The sequence below is a fragment of the Coturnix japonica genome, chromosome 2 (genome assembly GCF_054131305.1).
Source record: "Coturnix japonica strain WE chromosome 2, WE-NBRP24, whole genome shotgun sequence".
Taxonomy (NCBI): Eukaryota; Metazoa; Chordata; class Aves; order Galliformes; family Phasianidae; genus Coturnix; species Coturnix japonica.
Genome location: NC_140664.1, coordinates 89,084,077 through 89,106,156, shown reverse-complemented (window position 1 = coordinate 89,106,156; position 22,080 = coordinate 89,084,077). Strand labels below are relative to the sequence as shown.

The window sequence follows — 22,080 nt, the reverse complement described above, 5'->3', positions numbered from 1 at the left end:
ATGCAGCCCATTTTTTTCTCTTCCCTATTCTTTCAAACATTGCTTTACCTAACCTAATACGAGCTAAAAACACTCTTATACCACAGAAACATGTCAGAGTCTTGGGATTCCAGACACTTTGTGAAGCAGCACAATAAGAACCGGGCGGTACCCCCTCATGACACTGATGTGCAGTTCACTTTTACAACGCAAACTTCCTCGCTTTTATTTATTTGTTTGTTCATTCACGTGTTTTTAAGGGACAACGCTCTGGTGCGTTGATGGAGCGGGATTAATAGCGTACCGCCCGGCAGCGGGAAGGTCTCAGCTGGAGCTGGAGCTGCCTCAGATGCTTCCCCAGGGTTTGAGGATGTGAAAGCACCCCGTCTTCTCTCCCCGGAGCGCAGAGGTGCTCGGCTTTGTGGCCGGGAAAGCCCCTCCGCAGACTTCCCCGCCCAGCCCGGCCGCTGGTTGCCCTCTGGGGGTCGCTAACGGCTGCCGGGCAGCGGCTCGGCGGAAGATGGCGGCGCAGCGGCCGCTTGGCCGCCCCCGAGCAACGGGCGCCGCCATGCACGGGCTGGGCCTGGTCCTGCTCGGTCTCGTCATCGTCCTGCTGCAGGCGGTCCCGGCAGGTACCGTGCGTCTTTACTGTACGGTGACAAAACCTCAAAGCCCGTCTACACCCAGCGGTAGACGCAGGAAAGCTAAAGGGTTATTTAAAAACGAGCAGTGAGTGCTGTGGAGAAGGGTGTTTCTCCTTTCTGCACTCCAGAGGAGCGCTGTGCCTGCACCCGGGCGGGTTGGTGAGGCATCTGGCAGCTCTGGGACCCAGCTGAGAGCTGCAACAGCTCTGAAGAACAGAAGTAGTTCTGTGGTAGGACACCAAGACTGCGCTTTTGGGGAGTAATTCTGCTGATTTCCTACCCCAGCGTGCGTGATTGCAGCTGTCAGCTGACACCCATTGGGAAATTTGGTTGTACAGACGTGATGCTAAAACTGGGATTGCCTTGAAGTTACAGACCGGCAGGGGTTGGTGCGAGTCAACCCCTGCTAGAGCAGGTTCCCTACATTGGGTTATGAGTAAAGTGTCCAGGCAGGTTCTGAATATCTCCAGAGAAGGAAACACCACAGCCTGTCTGGGGAGCCTGTTCCTCATCCTTTGTGAGGGTCTGAAGTCTGTTTGTAATAAGTAATATTAAACTAGATAATTCATTTTGAATGTCAGCGTGCTTAGGTGCCAGATCTTTTTGTCTGCCAATCTGCCTATGGCCAAGTTTCACTAATTCCTAAGGACTTTTCCATGAGCAAGATTAGTGGTGAAGTTCCACTCTGACAAAAAAAAAAAATACATCATTAGCAGCATTTTAGTATTTATTCACTGAAGCATTGCTGCTATATTATTTCCACTGCCCTAGATTTAACTAGGCAAAATAGACATGGTAAGCTCCAGAAAAGACATTCATTTTTATTTTGTATCACTGGGAAGTTATTATTATACTCTGGATTCAGATAGATGTAAGGAATATGAACCTTTTCACCTTTTTTTTCATTGTTGTTGTTGTTGTTGTTCTTGTTTTAAACTAATGCTTGCATTTGGGCTTTGTGTGGTTTTCCTTACACAGCTCTTTCCATCAATAGGCAGCTTGGACATGCCAGCTACCATTAAACTACTTAAATATAGTAAAAAACATTTGTCTATTAGCACCATTGGGTAAAGATGAGTATCATTGCTTTTTATGTCTTCTTTTGGTACAGAAACCTCTTTACAAAACTTACCTCCAAACATAATTACTTCAAAAAAAAAAAAAAATCAAGAATCACCATTACTTAAATCTCTTCCTGTTATTTTGGAAGTTTCATTTATAAATGAATTGAAACTATGCCAATTGCACATTCTAGCAGAACAGCATTATACTCATTAGTAAATTGTTTAATTACTTAAGACTCATTTTAAACACTACTTCCTGCCATTGCACTTTTCAGACAAATATCATTTTCTGATTAACTGTTCTGAAGATGACTAATTTTGCTACCATAGTGTTAATTTTAAGACTAAAACGGTCAGGGTAAAGTATTTTATGAAATGGTTGAATTACTTCATGTGAAATTTAAAGCTGCAAAGTGGCATCCCCTTTCAACTCAGTGCTCCTATAGTCATTATTAGCCTAACCAGATTCTTCCTTTGGACAAGGAGTGAGAAGGGACTTGATGTTGTTGTAGTGTCCATGGAACAGGGAGGAGCAGGGGGGCTTTGTGTATATGCCAGTACAGTCAATTTGCTGCTTCTGGTCTAGTGCTAAGGCTTTTCCCCTGCAGACAGAACTCCTTAGAAGTACACGATCCTCATCTCTCTCTTACTTTGGGTACTTTTGGGTAGAATTTATAGTTCAGATGAGTAGATTTTCATTGCAAGAAAATGGAGTGCTAGCATTTTGCTCTTGAACTGAACTCCCTACACATTCTGTGGTGTAAGTTAGAAGGAAGGCTGTTGAGTTTAACTCCAGAAGATTTTAGACTCCATTGATGAATAACATACAGATATAGATACCTGATACTCAGGTAACACAAACCGCATGTATCACCATAGACAAGGAAATGAATTCCTTCAAATTCCAGTAATAATTCTTTGCATGGCTCTTCATGCACTTGGGAAGTTTTCACCAGCCTTGGAGATGAATGACTTGACTTCTCCATGTCTGATAGTGATACAAAACTAGTTTTCTTTGTCTGTATTGATCTGCAAAAGGATCTGCTGCACAAAGCTTATGTTATGCCTGTGACGAATGCAATACAAGGAAGACTCACACCCTGTGCATTGGGCTGCTTAAAAAACTTATGTAGAGAATTAATACATAAATCACCTTTATTTTCTTTAAAATGAATGAACCTTAGCTTTTCCCATTGCTTTGTAAGTGCTGCTGCAGTTTGAGGAGATGGAATAGTGTATTGAATGACTTTAAAATGCAGTTTAAGCTCTTATTTTGTTCTATCTTTATTGTGTTTTTGCTACATTTTCTTCGGAATGACCGCTTAATACTTTTTCTGTGATAGGAATCTGTTTTAACTGATCGTATGCGCTCTTAAGCTAGTGAGTGAAAATGAGAAGATCATCTGTGCTAGAGACTGCCTGAGGAAGAGCCATTTGAAGTGATTAGGAGGAGAGGAAAGGAATTCAAGTAGGAAACCTTAAAAAAAAAAAGGCTTAAAAAAAGTTAAAGGCAGTATAGGAGGTGAGGGAAAGAGCATATTGAGGTCAGATTCATATGTGGACAGAAGCACTTACGGACTGAAATGGCTGCCATGCAAATGAAGTGTATGCACATGAAAGAGCAGGCAAATGTGCTGTCCTTAATGATATCAAAACAGTAATTTCAGTATTCTTTTACACTGTCTTCCTTCAGCAACTACATTCTTTCAACTTCTTCTAACTTGTTTAATGTAAGCAGTGCAAGAGCTCCATCTTTGGGTTTCAGTTATTATTGTAAAAAAATCCCTCCTTTGAGAGCTGTGTGTAACTGCTCCAGTGTAGTATTTTCATTCAGTTCTCTTTTTCTATTCCATATGTATTTTGAATAGAATAGTTTGCTTGTATCCTCAAGTGGCAGAAATAGGCAGTTCTTTTAACTTACCTTGATTATCTTGTCCAGATGGCTGGAGAGTCTGATTTCCTTCTGTTTTCCATAGCAACAGTATATGGTAAGGGAATACAGTTACAGCTTCACAGTAGATGCGGTGAATTGTTGATTTCCTATCAAAGCAAACTGGGAGTCGACTCAGTCTTTCTCATGTACCAACTAATGCCTGAATAGGAAATGAATTTACTAGCGTATCTGCTGCTGGTTTTAGTTGATAACTATTGAATTAAGTTAGCAACAAGCACAGTTCTGGTGTCACATAACTATTTAGCCCTTGCCATCTTTTGTGTTCAAGATGTTATATTCCTCTGTTATTTACTTGCTTTCCCAGATTCCCCTAAGGAATTAAATCTCACAAGTGTGCTTTTAACTCTCAGTAACCCATGTTCTTTCTTAACAGGAGGTGGAGACAAAGAACACAAAATACTGAGAGGTCTACTAGCCAGTGTTTTTCTGCTGTCTTTCTGCAGCATATCTGGAATATCTGTAGAAGAAAGTCAAATCTGACTTGTGTAGAATGCCCACCTGATACTGTGCACTGAAAGATCATTCAGTTTTCTTTCAGAAGCCTGGCACGCCTTACAGAGCTTTTCAGTTGTTGTAAAAGGTCTTTTAAATCTCTATTTAATGTAGAAGCAATGCAAATTAAAACAACCATTAAGAGATTATATTTTCATTTCATGGAGGAAATAAAGAAAATCACAATAATAACAGAAACTGTGTTTGTTACCTAGTTAATGGTCAGTACACAGATAGACTGACATCCAGACTGAGTGCATTGTAACAGTGCAGCTAAATTTGATCCCCCTTTTGGACAGTGTATAACTGCATTACCCTCATTATAGAGAGCCTTCATTTAACACATGACAATTCTTTTGTAAAAATCAGAAATATATTTAAGCTAAAAATGAGAGACATGCCCTGCATAAGACGTCAGACGAAGTTAATACCTGTTGAAGAACAATCCATAAAGGCTGTACATTGACCTGAAGCGTGCTGTTTGCTTTTTCAGAGACATGTAATAGTTCTGTTGATGCAATTGTTTTGTTTTATCTTTTAACAGTTCAGTGTTCAAGAAGTGCAGAGTCAAGAAGCAATAGCTTAAGAATAGTGGGATCCATCTTATCTCCAGGTATTTTTCTTTAAACGTAATGTAAACAATTTCAGGTAAAATATGCCTTCTACCACAAAAGTGCCTTTCTCCATCGTATTCCTTGTTGTTTAACTATTTAAAATGCTTTAATGAATTACAATTCTGTACTGACTTATGTATGCTTAGGAGGCCACAAAAGCACATATTCGTACCACTGATTTTTATTCTTGCTATTTTTATAAAGCAAAGATCATTATTTTCCAGAATTGTTCTAAAAACAACAGCATTCTTTGTACTCCTCATTCTGGCTGTAAGACATTTGCCCTGAAATACTGCTTTCTCCCACTGTAGATTATTCCTGCTTCTGTGTACACAGAAACTGAGTCTTATGTTACATTCTACAATAACAATTAAGAAATGTTAATAATTAATTGCTTATTAAATCTGTCTAACTCCACTACGTAATACAGTCAGTTTCTTAATAAATAAAACAATTGTTAGAAAATCTGAAGATTAAAGAACAGGCTGTTCCTCATTGCCACATACTTATGTTGCCGTCTCTTTAGTGCACACTGTGTGCTTGATTTTGATAATACCCTTCCCCCTAGTTTTCTCCATCTATGTTAACACTTTCAGCTTTACTAATAGCATACATAGAAGCATTAAGCTGCAGTCAGTGCAAAATGCAATTTGCAAAACAAAAAGTGTTGGTGAATATAGAATAGCTTTTGTCAGCTGAGGGAAACAAACAAACTTATTATTGGGGAGTTTAGCAACGAGATGCCTTTAGATGAAAGTTCTTTTTTGCAAACCTCTCTGGCAGTTTACCTGAGATTCAGAACAGAACTTTTGGTCATAGAGTTGCTTCATGACTATTGTGCTCAGCTGCAAAGTGAGAGAGATGCGTTTGGTCATAGAGCTGCTTCATGACTATTGTGCTCAGCTGTAAAGTGAGAGATATGCTTTCAAATTCATGGCTAAACTTTGAAAATACTTGTTTTCATTCAGTGTAAATGGAGATGAGCGCAGAAACCTGCATAAGTTTTTTCCCCTTTGTGAGTTACACTTGAAGTTTAATCCTTTAACTTCCCACTTGTTCCTTGTATCATGCTGCTCTTCCCACCCAGAACAAATGAAGGCATGTCTCTGCAGGGTGAAAAGTAATAAATGGCGCTATGATGTGAGGCATTTCTGATTAGGAAGACTAGGACATGTCCTCCTTCCCTCACCCCTTTCTGGATTAAAAACTGAAGTAACACCTGCAAATGATGCTTATTTCCACGATAATCTATTGTACAGTAAAAATGATACATGTCTGTATTCTGCAATACAAGCCCCTGTAACAAGCTTCTTACTAGCTGGGATGGATATTCCTCCTGTTCTTAAGACTCTGAAAATTATAAATATGCTTTTCTGTATCAAATGTTAATATTTACCTCTGTATTCTGTTTAAGCAGTCTGATACAGTGCTGTGATGTTAAGAAGCTTTTCATTTTTTAATTAAAGGAAACAATCATGCTTGAAGGGGAGAGAAAACTGGTGCCATTACTACTACTTGACATAATGGAAAAGTGAAAACTGTTTTTCTAAATGTTAATTCCTTCCTGCATCAAATATCTAAACAGTTTTCCCCCTGCAGGGAGTCTGAATGGCATGGTAGAATAAATGGTAATTTGTATATTTGATTCAATTTCACTTATTAAGTCAGATTCTTTAGATCACAAATGTAGTGGTTGTAGTGTTTATACTAGTTGTGGCTTTTCAGCAGCATTAGGATAGCACGGTATACTCAAGTTTGGAGTACTCTAGAGTCTAAATATCTAGCATCTCATGCTTCTAAAGAACACAAATGTTGTGCCATTAGGAAGGGAAATAAAATGAACTGTACAGAATGAAATTACATTTATTACTGTCTTAAAATTATGTATCTCACTGGTAGGATAGCAGTGATAAGTATTTAATGCTAACGATAAAACTTTTTTTCAGTGAAAGTTTATGTTAAGCTGGATCACAGCAGTCCGCATATTCTGTGTGTTACAAATCATCTGCGAAACTCAGAATTGATTGATCCAATATTCCGGTGGAAAGGACCACATGGTTATCTCTCTTCGGGTAAGAATGTATTTTCTTGCATGGCCCTCTACACTCTCTCTTCCCCTCCTCCTCCCCCTAAAAAGAAGCAAGATAGCTAGACACACAGAGAGAACTGTGAATGGAGGAGAGCTGAGAAGACTTTGCATATATATGTATATTTTGTAAATGATATAAAATACACATGTAAATGATGAACTTTCTAGTTTTAAAATAAAAATTCAGGATAACCAGAATAAAACACTGGAGATCTGTAGAAAATGGTGCCATCTCTAAAGAGTACTAGACACGGCAGGGTGTAATGAAAGCGACAGAGGCTGAGGAGGACATTCTTTGCTGCATTGAGAGACAGCTGGAAGTGTTCTATAAGGATAGAATAGAGTCATAGGCAGTGTGATCTGGCCCAGCCTCTTGCTTAGTGACAGGCTACCTTCAGGTATGAAGTTGTGTATGACCTTGTCCTCTGGAGTTCAGAGAATCTCTATCCATGAAGATTTTCTGCCCTTTCTCTGGAAATTCTTCTATTTTATTTCTTGTTTTCACAAAAAATTTAACTTGTTGCAATTTTTCATTATTGCTGCTTGTCTTTCTGTGATGCACCTCTTAAGGGTATGGCTTATTCTGTCCTGTAACTCCCCTTAGGTAGTGAAGCACTGCAGTTCCCTCCCTGGATTTCACTGGGACACAAATCCTAGTTTCCACTGCCTCTTGTCCTGTGCTCTAGCTCCTTAATCATCTTAGGGGCTTCCTGCTTGACTCACTCCACTTTGTTAGCATCTGTCTTGTACTGAGGACTTCTATAGTGCCCAAATGAGTACTGAGAATAATCACTTTAAACTGATGGCTGTGCTATCGTTGATACAGCCCAATATACAACTAGCCTTTGCTGCTGCAAAAGTGTGTTTCTGATTCATGTTCAGCGCTCACTTGCATTCCCAGGTCCTTTTTTTTTTTGCAGGACTGCTACCAAAAATCTTGTCTGCGACAGTACATTGCAACTGTATATGCTACTTTTTTCTGTTCCAAGTGCAATGTGATTTTTTTTTTGCATACTTGACAAGAAGGCATTCTGTCCTGTGGTATAGGTCAGTGGTAAAGATTCTGATCAGTACTATTGCTTTGTAGCGGCCCTGAGGAAAGTCCCTCATGTATGGCTGCTAGTTACAATTTGAACAATCAAGCAGTCTTCTAAATGGAGATCCATCCACTTCTTCATCTGTGCTGCCTGTTCATAATCACAGTTTTTGCATTCATGGGCTTTGAAATGGCTTCCATCAGTTCCATCTTTTCACAGTTTGAGGTGAGGATGGCTGATTTGTAATTCCCTTTGTCGTCTGGTCTGTTTTGAAAATGGACGTATTATTTGCTTCTTTCTGCTCATTGGGGCCACATCACCATCAAAACAGACAGTCTCATTCTGGTCTCTTAACTTGTGTATGTCCAGCTCACTTCAGTAAGTCCCTAACATCATACTTCCCTTTTCCTGTAGCATCCCCCTTAAGCTTTGATAGAGCCTGGGGCAAAGGCTGGAAGGCAGCCCTTGCCTGAAATGAGTGAAACAAAGAATGTTTACTACCTCATTGTTTCTGTGTCTTTCGTCACTAATGTCATTCAGCTCCCTTCATTCTTGGGTCAGCATTTCTGTTGCTCTTCTACTGCACATGTCCATGTTGGCTCTTTGCATCCATTGCCAAGGTCAGTTTCTGATTAATCTCTTTGTGACTAGTTTAAGGCTGACATTTTTCATAAGCATGCCTCTAATGAAACCATTGTTAACAAGGTTAATCTGTTAACATGGCAGGAGAACTACTAATCTTTTTCTTTGTGGATTGTGTTGAGCTACTTGTACATTTTTTACAATTCTCACATAATGCAAAAGATTTCTTGGAGATCATGAGCTGCTCATGAGCAACATCTTTCCAAGTTTGAGCAGGGATCCTAAGTTCTGTTTTTTATTTCCCTCCATCTATGTCTCCTTTATTCCTTAATGTAATTTCTGTATCTGTTTTTTTAAGGTACACTGTGATTAACTTTAAACCTGTTTAATCTCTTGGTTTAGTTTATAGTTTAGGTTATTCACCCTTTCATAACAGCAGTGTTGCTAAATGCTGTTTGCTTTCTTAATCTGTACTGGTGTCTGTCAGACCTCTGTCCTTGGTGTTTGTGTATTTTCAAGTAGCTTTTCCTATTTCTTGATCTGAAGTACCATTGATATCACAGTGATTCTTCATCCTTAATCCGCTACATGCCTGCCTTCATAGTAGAGCATTTCAGGTTTCTATAGCATCTGACACTACACTGGTTTTGCTCTCAATCTGATAACAGGCTTAACCTCAAGGATGAATTTATAACATTCTTTGCCTCACAGTTAAAGATGTTTTTGCTTATACTTAAGCTTGTGGGCTATGTCATTTTACATGGAAATGTTAATCTCTATTGAAATGAATATGTAGTGGTTAGCTGTGTGTCCCGCATTGTAAATGATATATTTTGATGCCCAGTCTGTGATGCATGACAAGCACATTATCAGATGTATTGTCATGTGTATATGTCCTGAGCTTAATGTGATCAGACAGAAGGCAGCCTCCTGATTCACAGTTAACAAAAATTGTCCCTTTCAGTCCTCTGGCTTCTGCTTACCCAAATGGCAGTTTCGACAGTGTTAACTATGCAGAAGTGAAAACCATGGAGACCTCAGACTTTCATTTGACAGGTTTAAATCTTTTCCGGAAGACTGCTTTAGTAATATCTCAAGTTGTTGTGCCAGACTTGGATGACTAGCAAGAAGCTGGGGTGGCAGGGATTCTTGGCTCTGTGGAAACTTCAGGTATACTAGAATCAGCAGCAGGAGGGCAAAAACCATTTCAAAAAGAGAAGAAAACGTGTAAAGCTTTCTATAGAGATGTGAGGGTTTGGGGGAAAAAATTGTTGAAAAAAATGTAGTAATGAAAGGACTTCAACTTCAGACACAAAAATGTTTCTTTGTCTCCCAGGGATGTTGTCACATTCATTTTCTTTCAAGTCAAGTATAAACAAACACCCAAGTTTTTAGTTTATGAACTGTTTGTTGTGCAAGATAATTTTTTTGCCGGGCCTTCTTTTATAATGAATCTTATTCCCTCTAAGTGGTAAAAATCACGTGGGCTTTTGTGTGTCCAGTTAGTCTCTCATATCTATCACAGTGAATCACCATACTGGAAGGAAATCAGCATTCATAAGAATTACATGATTCTTTATCTCAGTGTGTTCATATAAAAGAAAATAATCCTTTCAGTGGAAATGTAGAGTTATGAATCCAATTGTAGGAAGAGTAAGAAAATGCTGCTTCTTGAAACACTTCAAAATAAATGCACAAACTGTGATAGAAAAATCAACTTATCTTTCAGGCAAACCACCCTTTGATGCTCACAATAAGGTGTTTTGTGCCCCCCACATTTGTCTAAATATACACATAGAACATCACGACTACAAGGAAAAAGGAGCAGTAAACACTCTGTATTCTGTAGTCAGTTCTGCTTTTTGAATCTTTGTTCACAGATAGTTCTAGTCCACGTTTGTGTTGTCAAAAGTGTAATGAAAAACAAAATACTGCACCAAATGTCCCTTTAAATGATGACAATTGTGTGATTTCCCATTTTTCTTCAGTTAGCAGAGTGACTTTTTTTTTTTTTTTTTTTTTTTTTTTTTAATTAAGATCTGGAAATTTGACTTGGAAGTTTTTAAACATCATGCAACTGAGAATAAGAGTATTTCAAAACACACCTTAAACAGAGGAAAAATGCTTTTGATGTTCTGCATTCTAGAGTTTCACTGCGTGCAACAGAATATTGAAGGTTATCTAAATAGAAATAGTTAAATGGAACAGAAAATATAAGAAAGTATCATTCTTTTTGCTAATGAAAACATCTGAATAAGTTTATTATATTTTGATGAAACCTAAAGATTTGTTATAGGGAGGTTACTGTTTTTCATACACATTGGCACCTAATGTACTCTTGGAGCCTGGAAAACGATCTAACTTCCTCTTATAGGACAAACTAAAAAATAACTTCTCTTTTATTTCATATCATGCTAGTTTATTTTGACCACAAGGAAACTGAACTTGATCACATCCTTTGTCCATATTGCATATGTAATGCCTTTTGTGTAAGAGAGGGACATTATATCATGTCATTTATATTGTAAAATGTGACATGAAATCTTAACTTATTTTGCGGCAGCAGAGTAACATTGAAGAAAATACTAGATTTGAGAGTGTATAAATTGTATTTAAAGTTTCATTTAAAGGCAATAGTCTTTTATTTATTTATTTATTTGTTTTTGTGAGTAGGCAATATGCATCCAGATAATCCCACACAGCAAGGGAAGGTTAGTGTAGTTTTGTCTATAACACTGGGAAGAAAAATAAAACAAGCTTCTGATTTTGTGATCTATACAGAGATTCCTTACAGACAGATGTGCTGTTAAAGCAATTAATGACTACTGTTTTAAATTTCTGTTCCTTTCTGCAGTGGAAATATGAATTGTTCAAGGTAGAATAAAGTTCTAAAATAAAACCAGTGACTTCATCCATCAGAAGAACTGCTTAACTTTCCTAGTTCTTGTCATGCATTTTCCAAAAGATCTTTGTGATCCAATCTCTTCACTGGATGTCCAAGCTTGGTCCTTTGTGGACTTCTTTGTCATCTTTGAAACACAGTAGTGGATTTTGTAGGTATAACAAAGCTGGCTGTGATATGTCTTAAAGGTGCTCCAGCTAGGGCAGCTGAATATGCCAAAGATCTGAACTACATTCGTAAATCTATGCTGGTTTTCTGACAATATCAATCTGCTGGCTATTTCAGCACTCAGTAGGAAATGACATCCAAGCTGATAGACTTAGCATCCTGTTCATCATCGGATTAAAAAGCTCTTCATCCTCCTGAATATGACAGTGTCCCATTAATGTGAGAACCTAAATTTTTATGGAAACCCAAATATTTCATGTAAGAGAATTTGTACTTTCAGTCTTTTTAATAGGTTTCTTCTGTTGTTTTTTTTTACCAGCACTTGAATCACCATCTTAATAAGCAGTTACATGTGAGACAAAAGTTGATAAAATGTTTAAACTGACTCTTGACGAACAAAGTTATCCCACACCCTCCTGCCAGGTGTGTGAAAAGAAGCACTTGGGTCAAGCTATTTTTTGTTAATGACTTTCTTAAAATTGTATAGTAGGAATATGAGCATGCATCCAGAGTAAGAGTAGTTTGTTAGATTGGAGTGTGGCTTGGAACCAATTGCTTTATTTTTCTAACTAAACACATTTTGTTTGGATCACGGACTGGTGGTTGGATGCAGAAACTGGATTCCTTTTGGATAAAGCTAATTGGAAAGATTAGCTTTGAAAGAGAACACAAGTTCTGCCTGTAAAACCAGATTAGGACTGGTCTGAAGTAAGGACCCTAAAATGTGTTTCATATAAATCTCATGTCCTTAGGATTCACTTTCTTAGTCAAAAAATATGTTTTTCACATCACAGTAACTGTCTTTGATTTCATACCCTAGATAAAAGGTCTAAAATACTTAGAATATTAAAAAGAGTTTTTTTTGTTTTGTTTGTTTGTTTGTTTGTTTTTTCTTGGGGTCCCAAAAGCAAAATAATCTGTTCTCAAAATATTTTATCCAAGTGAGTATTTTACCTTCAGGTCTGTTACAGTCTGTGCTAATCCAGTGGTTCCTAAGGTTTTCTTTGACAGCTACCAAGATGAGCTACTGTTTATGAAATCCTCAGGCATGTTGTCACTGCCTGAGGACTCTTCAAATTAGGAAAGCACTTGTCAAAAGTCATCACGTAACCCACAAGAAGGCTACATGGAAGAACTATGTGGCTTAACATCAGAGCCCAAATATTTCTTTCCATTTTCTTTAAAAATCTAACTTGAAGAGACATGTTTATGATATGTACTTTAAAGTAGGATTTCACTTCTTATCTGCCTTGAACCTTAGTTCAAGCTGCATTAAGATTAAGGGCACCACCCTGAGTTTTTTGATCTTGGAGACCAAAATGTTACTGCTCACTTTGTTAAAGTTATAAAGATTATTTTCTCACTTTTTCCTTTTGTGTATGTGAGATTTCTGCTCTTGGAAGTGGATATTGGAGAGAACAACAGACATTGGAGGTTAAGTAAAAAGCAGAACTACTTTGTGAATTAGTAAGTAAAAACAGCAGCAATAAGCGGTATAAAGATGAACTGAGTGACACCTTGTCAGCCTTAGGTTCTGAGTCCTGAGCCTTCAGCTGAGCCCATAATATTATTGTACTGTGCACATTTTAAGATTAAATAACCATTTGCACCCTTTCTGCATTTTCTCATAATGACTGCTACAGTTATTTCATTACATTTTACCAGAAAATTCCAGTGTGCAAATATCACCAGCGGGAACTTTAATATTTGAACACTTCAGTTCTGACCTGAGTGGAGTTTACACTTGTTCTCTTGTTTATAAGCTTATCGCTGAGCAACCTGATAAAAGACTCACAATAAAATATCATATTTATGGTAAGTTATTAACATTGGTAAGTGTGCTGTTACCTTGGAGAAGATTTTCTTCTTAAATGTGTTGCTGCTTATAAAGAAGTAGTGCTTATTTAAAATTTAACTTGGAGAAGTAAAGACATTTGTTTTCTCTGGATAAATTGTTTTTAATAGCAGTTGCTACCAGGCAGCTCATTTAATGTCATTTACAGAGCCTTAAATGAAGGTCATTTTTTGACTAAGAAATGTATGAATACAGTTCTTTCTAAAAAAGAAATATAAAACATAGTGGAATGCAACAGATTGAATAGATAGTAGTCCTTAGTAACGTAAAAACAGTATAATTTAAAGTGAAAATATTCTTTAGGAGATGTATTTCAGCATAGCCTTATGGATTTATGTCACACAGGTTAATGACTTAAGCATTTATTGAATGTCTTTTTGAATTTTAAATTATGTATAGATTAATTACATAATTAATTAATTAGTTCATGCATAACTAGAGATAAGACTAGCAGGAATGGCCTCAAGTTGCGCCAGGGGAGATTCAGGTTTGATGCTGGGAAAAATTTCTCTTTTGAAAGAGTGGTCAGGTGCTGGAATGGGCTGCCCAGGGAGGTGGTGGAGTCACTGTCCCTGGAGGTGTTCAAGAAATATTTGGGTGTTGTACTGCAGGATGTGGTTTAGTGGGGAAATACTGGTGTTAGATTGACAATTGGATTGGATGATCTTGAAGGCTTTTTCCAACCTCATTGATTCTATTAATCTATGACAATGCTGGTAGCTTATTCTTTCCTTCTATGATTACAAATCCAACTGTTAAGAATGTTTGATGAAGTGAAATAAAATATTAAAGCAACATAATTTATATGATTCCTTTCTATGCTTCTACCCACACCATGACCCCTGTTCTTCATTCTTCTACTTCTGTTTTCTATTTAGCATTCTATTAATATCTAGCTAATAGTAAGCTTTGGGTAAGTAGAGTGGTTATCATGAAATAACTAAACCCATATATTTCATGGTACATTATATTTGTAAAAGATGCCCAAGTGTGCATGTTGTTTTGCAGTAAAGTTTAAATAGCTGATCCTTCCTTAAAAGTAAATTTCATGTCCGTGTGATAGCTTGTTCTGGTACTTACATTAATAGAGAAGGAATTTCTATTCAGTTTTTACAGCCCAGCATCCATTATTTTATCATTAAAAATTAGTTCAAATTAGTTGAATGTTGTTTATAAGTTAAAGATTTAAATCAACAATTTTATTTGCAAATATGTGAATAGTTCATTTTTTTTTCATGCATTTTCCTCATCATCTTATGGATTTTTTCCTGCAGCTTATTCTGATCCTCAGTATTACTATGAATTAACAGCGAAGTATCATGCAGCCCCCTGCAATAGTTTACATAATACTTCTTTTGGGAAGACATTGCTTCAGATACTAAGTAAGCTTGTTGCTGACCTTTCATGTGAGGTTTCATTAATTAAGTCAAAATGCCACCATGTAAAAATGCAGAGAGGAGGCCTCCAGGATGAAATGTTCTTTACATTTTCAGGTAAACATCTGTCTTCGATTTAGAGAATGGTTAGATACTTTATACCTAATGCAACTTTCTGCTTCTATGCAGAAAATATTATATGTATTTAATTTCTTTGATTGTAGAAATGCTTCAAGATATTGCACGTGAAGCTGCTGTCAGTGACAAAAAGTGAGATGATCTACTTAGAAGTGTCTTTTACATTATTTCATTAGAGTACCAAAGTTTTTATAGCTGTGCATAGATCAATATGTATTTTTTATTTTGTATCATAAAACTTTATCATGTTCCTTGTTGCACGCTATCATGGGAGGAAAAGTGATGCATTTTGTTCCTTAGCTCCCTGGATGACGTTCCTTTTGTCAACTATTATAGATGTGTAAATCTCTCTATGGATGTGGTCTGGAGTTAAATGAGATGAATCTCAGTACAGTTCTTTCTTTAAGTGGCAACAGTAAAAGAGGAAAATTTAATATTTTTCCATTTCTTCTAGAAAAAAAGGAGTATAAAGGAGAAGTGGATAAAACTGATTTACAAAAATGCTGGGTTGACTTTGGTAATTTTAGTTTCCTTAAATCATGATTGAAAGCAAATAATTAGGTGGCTTTGTCAGATGTCACTAAGTTAGGGGATATTTAAGTGTTCTTACTCAGTGCCATTATATATTGTAATAATTACAAAATATTATACCTGATACATATGATATTCAAATCTTTTTATACATAAATGGTGTCACGGTATCTCAGTTACTTACCATCATCTCATAAAATTAATGTACTACAAATACATTTTCTTCTTAGCATAAATTAATTTTCAGAAAATGTTCTAACAGCTTTTCACTAAATGCATCAGTTGTGGAAGTCAGAAATCTTAACGTTGACTCAGTCCAAAGGAGTTATTATTTTACTGATACTTTTTTGAGAGTATTCCTTCTAAACATTGAAACTATTTGAAAAAAAGGTCATAAATATGTGTAGTTCACTTGAAAACTTTGTTATTAAGAGATATCTGGTTTGCAGTTGCTGAGCTGAATATGAATAAGGACATACCTGAAGTTTTCTTGAGCTTACTGTTTTTAATTATTTAGTATTTTCATATATATTACTACATTAGTCACTACATATCAACACATGCAGTTTAAAAATATCAGTTTCTCAAGTGTATCAGTTGCACTTTGTTTTCCACTTTCCAAAACAGTGAAACCATTAGTTGTGTTTCTCTAAAGGTGGTATTTGTAGTGGATAGCACTGAGCTGAAGCGGGTCATTAGTTTAGGTTAATTCTAGGTTTGTTGAGATGACTTAAATGAGGTTTAGCCAATGTGAAGATTTTATAAAATGTTTAAGCAATACTTTGAAGCTTTTCTAGAATCAAGGAGGAGAAGTTCTCTAGTTAGAGATTTAGGTGGATATAAACTTTGGTGTAACCCAATGGTAAATTAGACATTCTTCAGCACCTTGAGGTGTAAGTACTTTTTGATTTCTAAGCAGCTTTTATTGTTTCAGAATGACTTGTATGACAGAGATAGGTGAAGCTTAGGAGAGGGGAAATTAACATGTTAGCAGATATTATTATTCTTATTATGGCAGATTAATCAAGTGCCAGTTCTGGAGAGTAGGCCAGCAGCTTCCTAAGCATGTCTCAGGCCTTCACCATATCATGCTAGTCATAGTTGATGAGGAGTGTGGTCTCATGCAAGTAAATTACTAAAGTATAACCATTTTTTCTTGAATCCATTCTCAATGTGAAATTCCCAAACACTTGCATCAGAAATGATTAGAGTCTTTTAAACAAGTAAACAGAAATGTTGATTTCATTGACTTTGTTCTTCTGTAAACAGATTCTATTTTGTTACAGTTATGTGCTTAGAAACAGAAGACAACAAACTATGTTCGCAAAGAGCTTGTGATGTACCTCATAGATTAAACGAGGTAAAGTAGACAGAGGATTAAAACTGCAACTAACATAATAGACTAATCTCATATAGTATAGTATCAACATAAAATATGAAACATAATGTGGTTAGTAAATCAACCAATACAAAGTTTTAGTGATTCTTTAGAACCACTAAAAATTATAAAAATTAGTTAAAATCGTCAATATTCTGCTGCCTGTCTGGCTAAGGCAGATCACACTATCAGTTGGCATTAGCCCTGGTGAGGCCTCATCTGGAGTACTGTGTCCAGTTCTGGGCTCCCCAGTACAAAAGACAGGGATCTCTTGGAAAGAGTCCAGCGGAGGGCCACAAAGATGGTGAAGGGCCTGGAGCATCTCCCCTATGAGGAGAGAAGTGAACTGGGTCTGTTTAGTTTTGAGAAAAGAAGGCTGAGAGGGGACTTGATCCAGGTTTATAAATACCTGAGGTGTGGGAGCCATAGTGGTGAGGCTGGTCTCTTTTCAGTAGTGCGTGGGGATAGGACTAGGGGTAATGGGATGAAAGTACAGCATAGGAAGTTCCACACGAATGTGTGGAAGAACTTCTTTACAGTGAGGGTGACGGAGCACTGGAACAGGCTGCCCAGGGAGGTGGTGGAGTCTCCTTGGAGTCTGTCTGTGATTCTGTGATTCTTTGATGTCTATTTTGTACTAAATGGATGGCAGGATCACTTGAGCCACAGCACAACTCCTAGATTTTGAAACTCTGTCTTCAATACTAGAAAAACGATACTGTCATGTGAACATACAAGTTGAATTAACTTTTTTTGTAATTTGTGTGTGGTATTTTCTTTTTATTGCACAGAGATATTCAGTATGCATGGAAAGTGTGAAATATAATTGGACCTAAATAATAGTACTGGTATAGGAGGGAAAGCTGCAAAACTATTGATGAGCTACAGATATCCAACGCAGGATAGCTTTAGCGCTATAATCCAGCTTTAGTTAAAGCTGAATAACCATTAATGGTTGCATTTATATAACCTTGCACACATTTAGAGGTATTGCAGTAATGGAGCAAGTTTTATCTAAATTTAAGACAGCATATCAAAGAATATCAGATTACCTTCCTGTTTCCATTCTGCCTATCTGCTACCATCAAAAGATTTAGAAATATGTCCTTTAAATCTTAACTCACAACTCACACCAACTTTCCTTTGCCTTATCTTCTGTTTTGACCTATTTGCATCGCTGATTCTAAAAAAAAAAACAAACCACAATAATTTGTTTCAATTTAGGCAAAAAACCTCATAGAGAAATTTTTTAAGCGAGAGGTGGAAATTAGGAAGGAAAGTTCTGAACCGTTGCCTGAAATATACTACATTGAAGGTACACTGCAAATGGTGTGGGTTGATCGTTGCTATCCAGGATATGGAATGAGTGCTGTAAGGCATCCAGACTGCCCAGAGTGTTGTGGTAAGTGACAAAAATTCATATACCTTACTAGCATTAAATACTGTTGCAGTGCTGGTTGTTGTTGTTTTTTCCTCAACAAATCTTGTCGATTTATGTTTTAAATGGCTTCACCAGATTGTATTTCCCCCAGGAAAAAAGTCATTGATATGATTCCCATATACTGAGACTGAAGTCTCAAGGGAACATCATGAGTTAGATACGTAGAGTATAAAGCTGTGGTCAGGCTTTTTATGTAGATAATTCTCTACAGAGCTAGAATTGGTAAAAGAAACACTGGATTACATATCAAAGACTGCTAACAGAATGGACTACACTTTAAAAAATAAGTATTAAAATATGGGAGAAAACAGACAACAGAAGAGACTGTTCTAAAATTGCAAGACGTAGGAAATGTTTCCATATGCAGCTGCTTTTTCCCATTTCTTGTCTTTATGGGACAGGCATAATTTGAGGAAGGACAAGATATGTACCAAATTAGTGCATTTACTGCAATACAAAGTGTCAGTGCACAGTATGTCAAGAAAAGACGTTTGAAAATCAAGTTTAGAAAAACGTATCCTCTTTTAGGATGATCTGTTCGGTAAAGACTGCTGTTTTGTTTTGGTCTTCTGCCCTGTAATATCTTAGTTCATTCTAAACTAATTTATACTCCTTTTTTATTCAGAACAGAACTTTCGTCTTAGCTCCCTCTGATGGTCATTTAATATCAGTAGTGAAAAATAATATCGTTGTTTTAGCTGTCACAATCCTTTATGTCTCTTGCTTTAGACAGAAATGTTACACAGCTCTACACCAGTGTCAAACCAAGAAGCTGATCACTGTTTAGCAGTTCATAACAGGTGCATCTTCGGCGGATAATGGAGGCATGATTTCACATCTGAAGTACCTAAGAATGTGAAAAGTTTGTCTGCTTACAGCTTCCCATAGCTGCAAATGTCATCTTGTCAGTATTCTCAGACATCTACTCTTCTCTTTCATTAACCTATATAATTAATTAATCTTTCCTTTCACCAGAATCCCAAACACCATCTCATGGGCAATATAGCTGAAAGAATCCTCTGCTATATACCAGTCCATCATTCTGCCTCAAAACAGGATAGGAGCTTCAGTTTTTCTTGATGGATTTGTCTTTCACGATCTTAAAAACCTCCAAGGACAGACTTCACAGACTCATAAAGACATACTCAAAGTCCCTACCATTGGAAAGCTTTATGTTAAGGATTTTGTACTTCCCCTCAATTTTGTTTATACCTGTTAGCTTCTTGTAATGTGCCACCAAATGTGGAAACAATTTTGTTAGCTCTGTCTTAGCAATAGCTTTTGCATATCTTAGAAGATTCCATCTGTTTTCTCTTTCATTAAAATAAAGTTCAGTCTTTTGGGTCATGTTTTGGGTTATGGCTCCTGCACAGCATTACTACTATCTACTAAAAGTTCTCTAGATTTCTTTTCAATGTCTCAGACTTCATGAGTAGTTCTCGAAAGACCACGCTAACATGGGAGAATTACTTTACGTATCTTAGATACACGGCTAGTTATACTCACTGTGGCTGGCTGTTTTGTGGCTTTTCTTTTGGGAACATGCATGCAGTCATGGAAGTGTATTGATAAATGTATTTCCATGAAGCAGTGTTCAGCTTCTTGGGTGGTCCACTACTTTCCCTTGGAGTTGCAGGAACCAGGTCATGCCATCTAGTTAAGAGATTCAAGGTCCATTTTAAAACTGTTTGGAAGTTTTGGTCTCAGTTGCTATGTAGTTAAAAGATCCAGCTTCTAATGTAAGGTAATTCATGGAAAGTTTCTAATTATTTGCTCCAGTATACACACTGGCCTTTAGCTTATATATGTATTTATATATATTATTCTCCTATTTTATGGTCAGAACAACTCAACCACTTTTTATCTGCTTTTACAAGAAACTGTATTTGACAAACCTTAATCTCACATGCCCCATTTTGAGTTTAATTTAGAATAGAAATCTGATCAGCTGCTCAGTAGTTTGCTCCTTTTTCTCCTTTCTGAAAAATGTATAATGCATTTCTTAATTATCAGCTGTAGGTTAGCACCAGCCATATTGTATCACCACAGATGCATCGCAAACCTCAGATAATTGTGCTACCCGTGCATATGCCAGTTCTATTTTGGAAGATGGAAACAGATGTTTCTAAGCTTCTGATCTCAATAAGAATGCGACGGAATTGGAAGGAGTATGGCACAGGCCCTTGAACATGGAGAAAAAAAAAAGAATATCCACTGATTGATTCATAAACAAAAACTAACTCAAGCTTTCATACATCAAAACAGGCGGATATTCGGTTTTACCTCTCCTGTATCCTCTACTATTTTTATAATACTTAGTTTCATGTCATACTAGTACTTTCAAAGTGATGGTTTACTCCCAATAGGAGTTTTCTGTCATTGAAAGGATTCAGAGAAGTTAAGTGTATCAATTAGTTTCCAGCAGCTGTGTAAGTAAGCTACAACTCATCTAGTTAAGGTTCCATTTCCTTTTCATGCTGTCCCTGAGATCGCACAACGTTGGAACAACCTTTTTATCCTGTTGCAATAGAAGGCTACCTTGTTCCAATTAAATAAACAGAATAATTTGTATTATTTCCTAGAAGTGAATCTATAATCTTTGACAAAAAGAATATAGTTATTCCTCTCGTATACCAGTAGATGCTTTTGCTTATGTATGTGTATTTGTAAAGCTTTCTCTTTCCTATAATGCCATCTTGAATTGCCTAAATTAATGTACTAAAGATGCAAGGTGTAGATGCCATCTGCAAAGGACTCCCTCTTGCTCATATTTCCTAAGACCTCTAAATTAGCAGTGGCAATAAATAAATAAATACATAAATAAATGCTAGGCAAGCTATTAACAGCCCACTGAGAATCAACAGAATCCTGCCAGCCTCAACAAATGAAGGTAGCCCAAATATTAGAAGTCCTGCTGAAGGTTTGGGCAGTAGTGACTAAGAAGTCATTATTAAACTAGGCAAAACCAAATAACCAGTTAAACACAGACTCTGTAAAAGGATGGAATGTCTTAAATACCACCACATACTGAATACTAATGCTGTTCATTAATGATCTTTCCTAAACAAAGGCTAATATTGCCAAATTGAAGAAAGCTGTAGAAGATAAGTTTGAGATGTAACCAAGTAGCTCGAATTCTGTTTCATCAACTAGCAGAATACCGGGGAAAAATAAATGATCTTTTTATTTTCAAATAGATAGAGATGCATTCTGAACATTTCAAATGTAAACAGTTCTGTATTAATACCATTGAAATTCACTGTTTTTTTTTGTGTCCATATAGTTGTCTGCAGCCCAAGATCTTACAATCCTAGTGATGGAATTCACTGTCTTCAGTGTGACACCAGTTTGATATATGGAGCAACAACGTGCTGACAGTAGAGGGACTGGCAAAGCTGCAATAGCTCTCATACGTTTTAACTTGGTAATATAAATAAAGATTTTCATTTAAATATTTACCTGAGGACAGTTTGTTTTGATTATATCCATACCATACACTTGTTTTTAAGGAATAATGATTCATCTGTATATTCTAGTTTGTGTCACTTAGGTGTATTTCGCTTTTGAGGTCTTTGTAATCACCCACCACATTAAGTGCAGTAAAGATAATTAACTGTTTAAATCAAAAGAAGAAGAAAAGAAAAGCTGGAGCTATTTTGCATAGATTGTTCCAGTCATCTCCTGTTGACATAGACTAGTGTAAGGACTCTATATAGCAGCTTTCATCTACCTGACTCTTCAGTCTTTGGTTAGGAGAACTGTACTGAACAGCTTAATACAGCACCAAGTACAAAAATATTAACAAAACTTTCTTCTAGGGTGATTTATAATAGTAA

General features: G+C 36.8%; 1 protein-coding gene across 1 annotated transcript; it reads left to right on the top strand.

Annotated features, from left to right (window-relative positions):
* Nucleotides 1-385: 385 nt before the first annotated feature.
* On the top strand, nt 386-21,702 carry ZPBP (zona pellucida binding protein). The gene is made up of 8 exons (XM_015854354.3): nt 386-611; nt 4,678-4,746; nt 6,694-6,819; nt 13,191-13,340; nt 14,655-14,873; nt 16,712-16,785; nt 18,028-18,205; nt 21,528-21,702. The coding sequence occupies exons 1-8, from the start codon at nt 500-502 to the stop codon at nt 21,617-21,619; spliced, it is 1,020 nt and encodes a 339-aa protein (XP_015709840.1). The 5' UTR covers nt 386-499; the 3' UTR covers nt 21,620-21,702.
* Nucleotides 21,703-22,080: the final 378 nt, after the last annotated feature.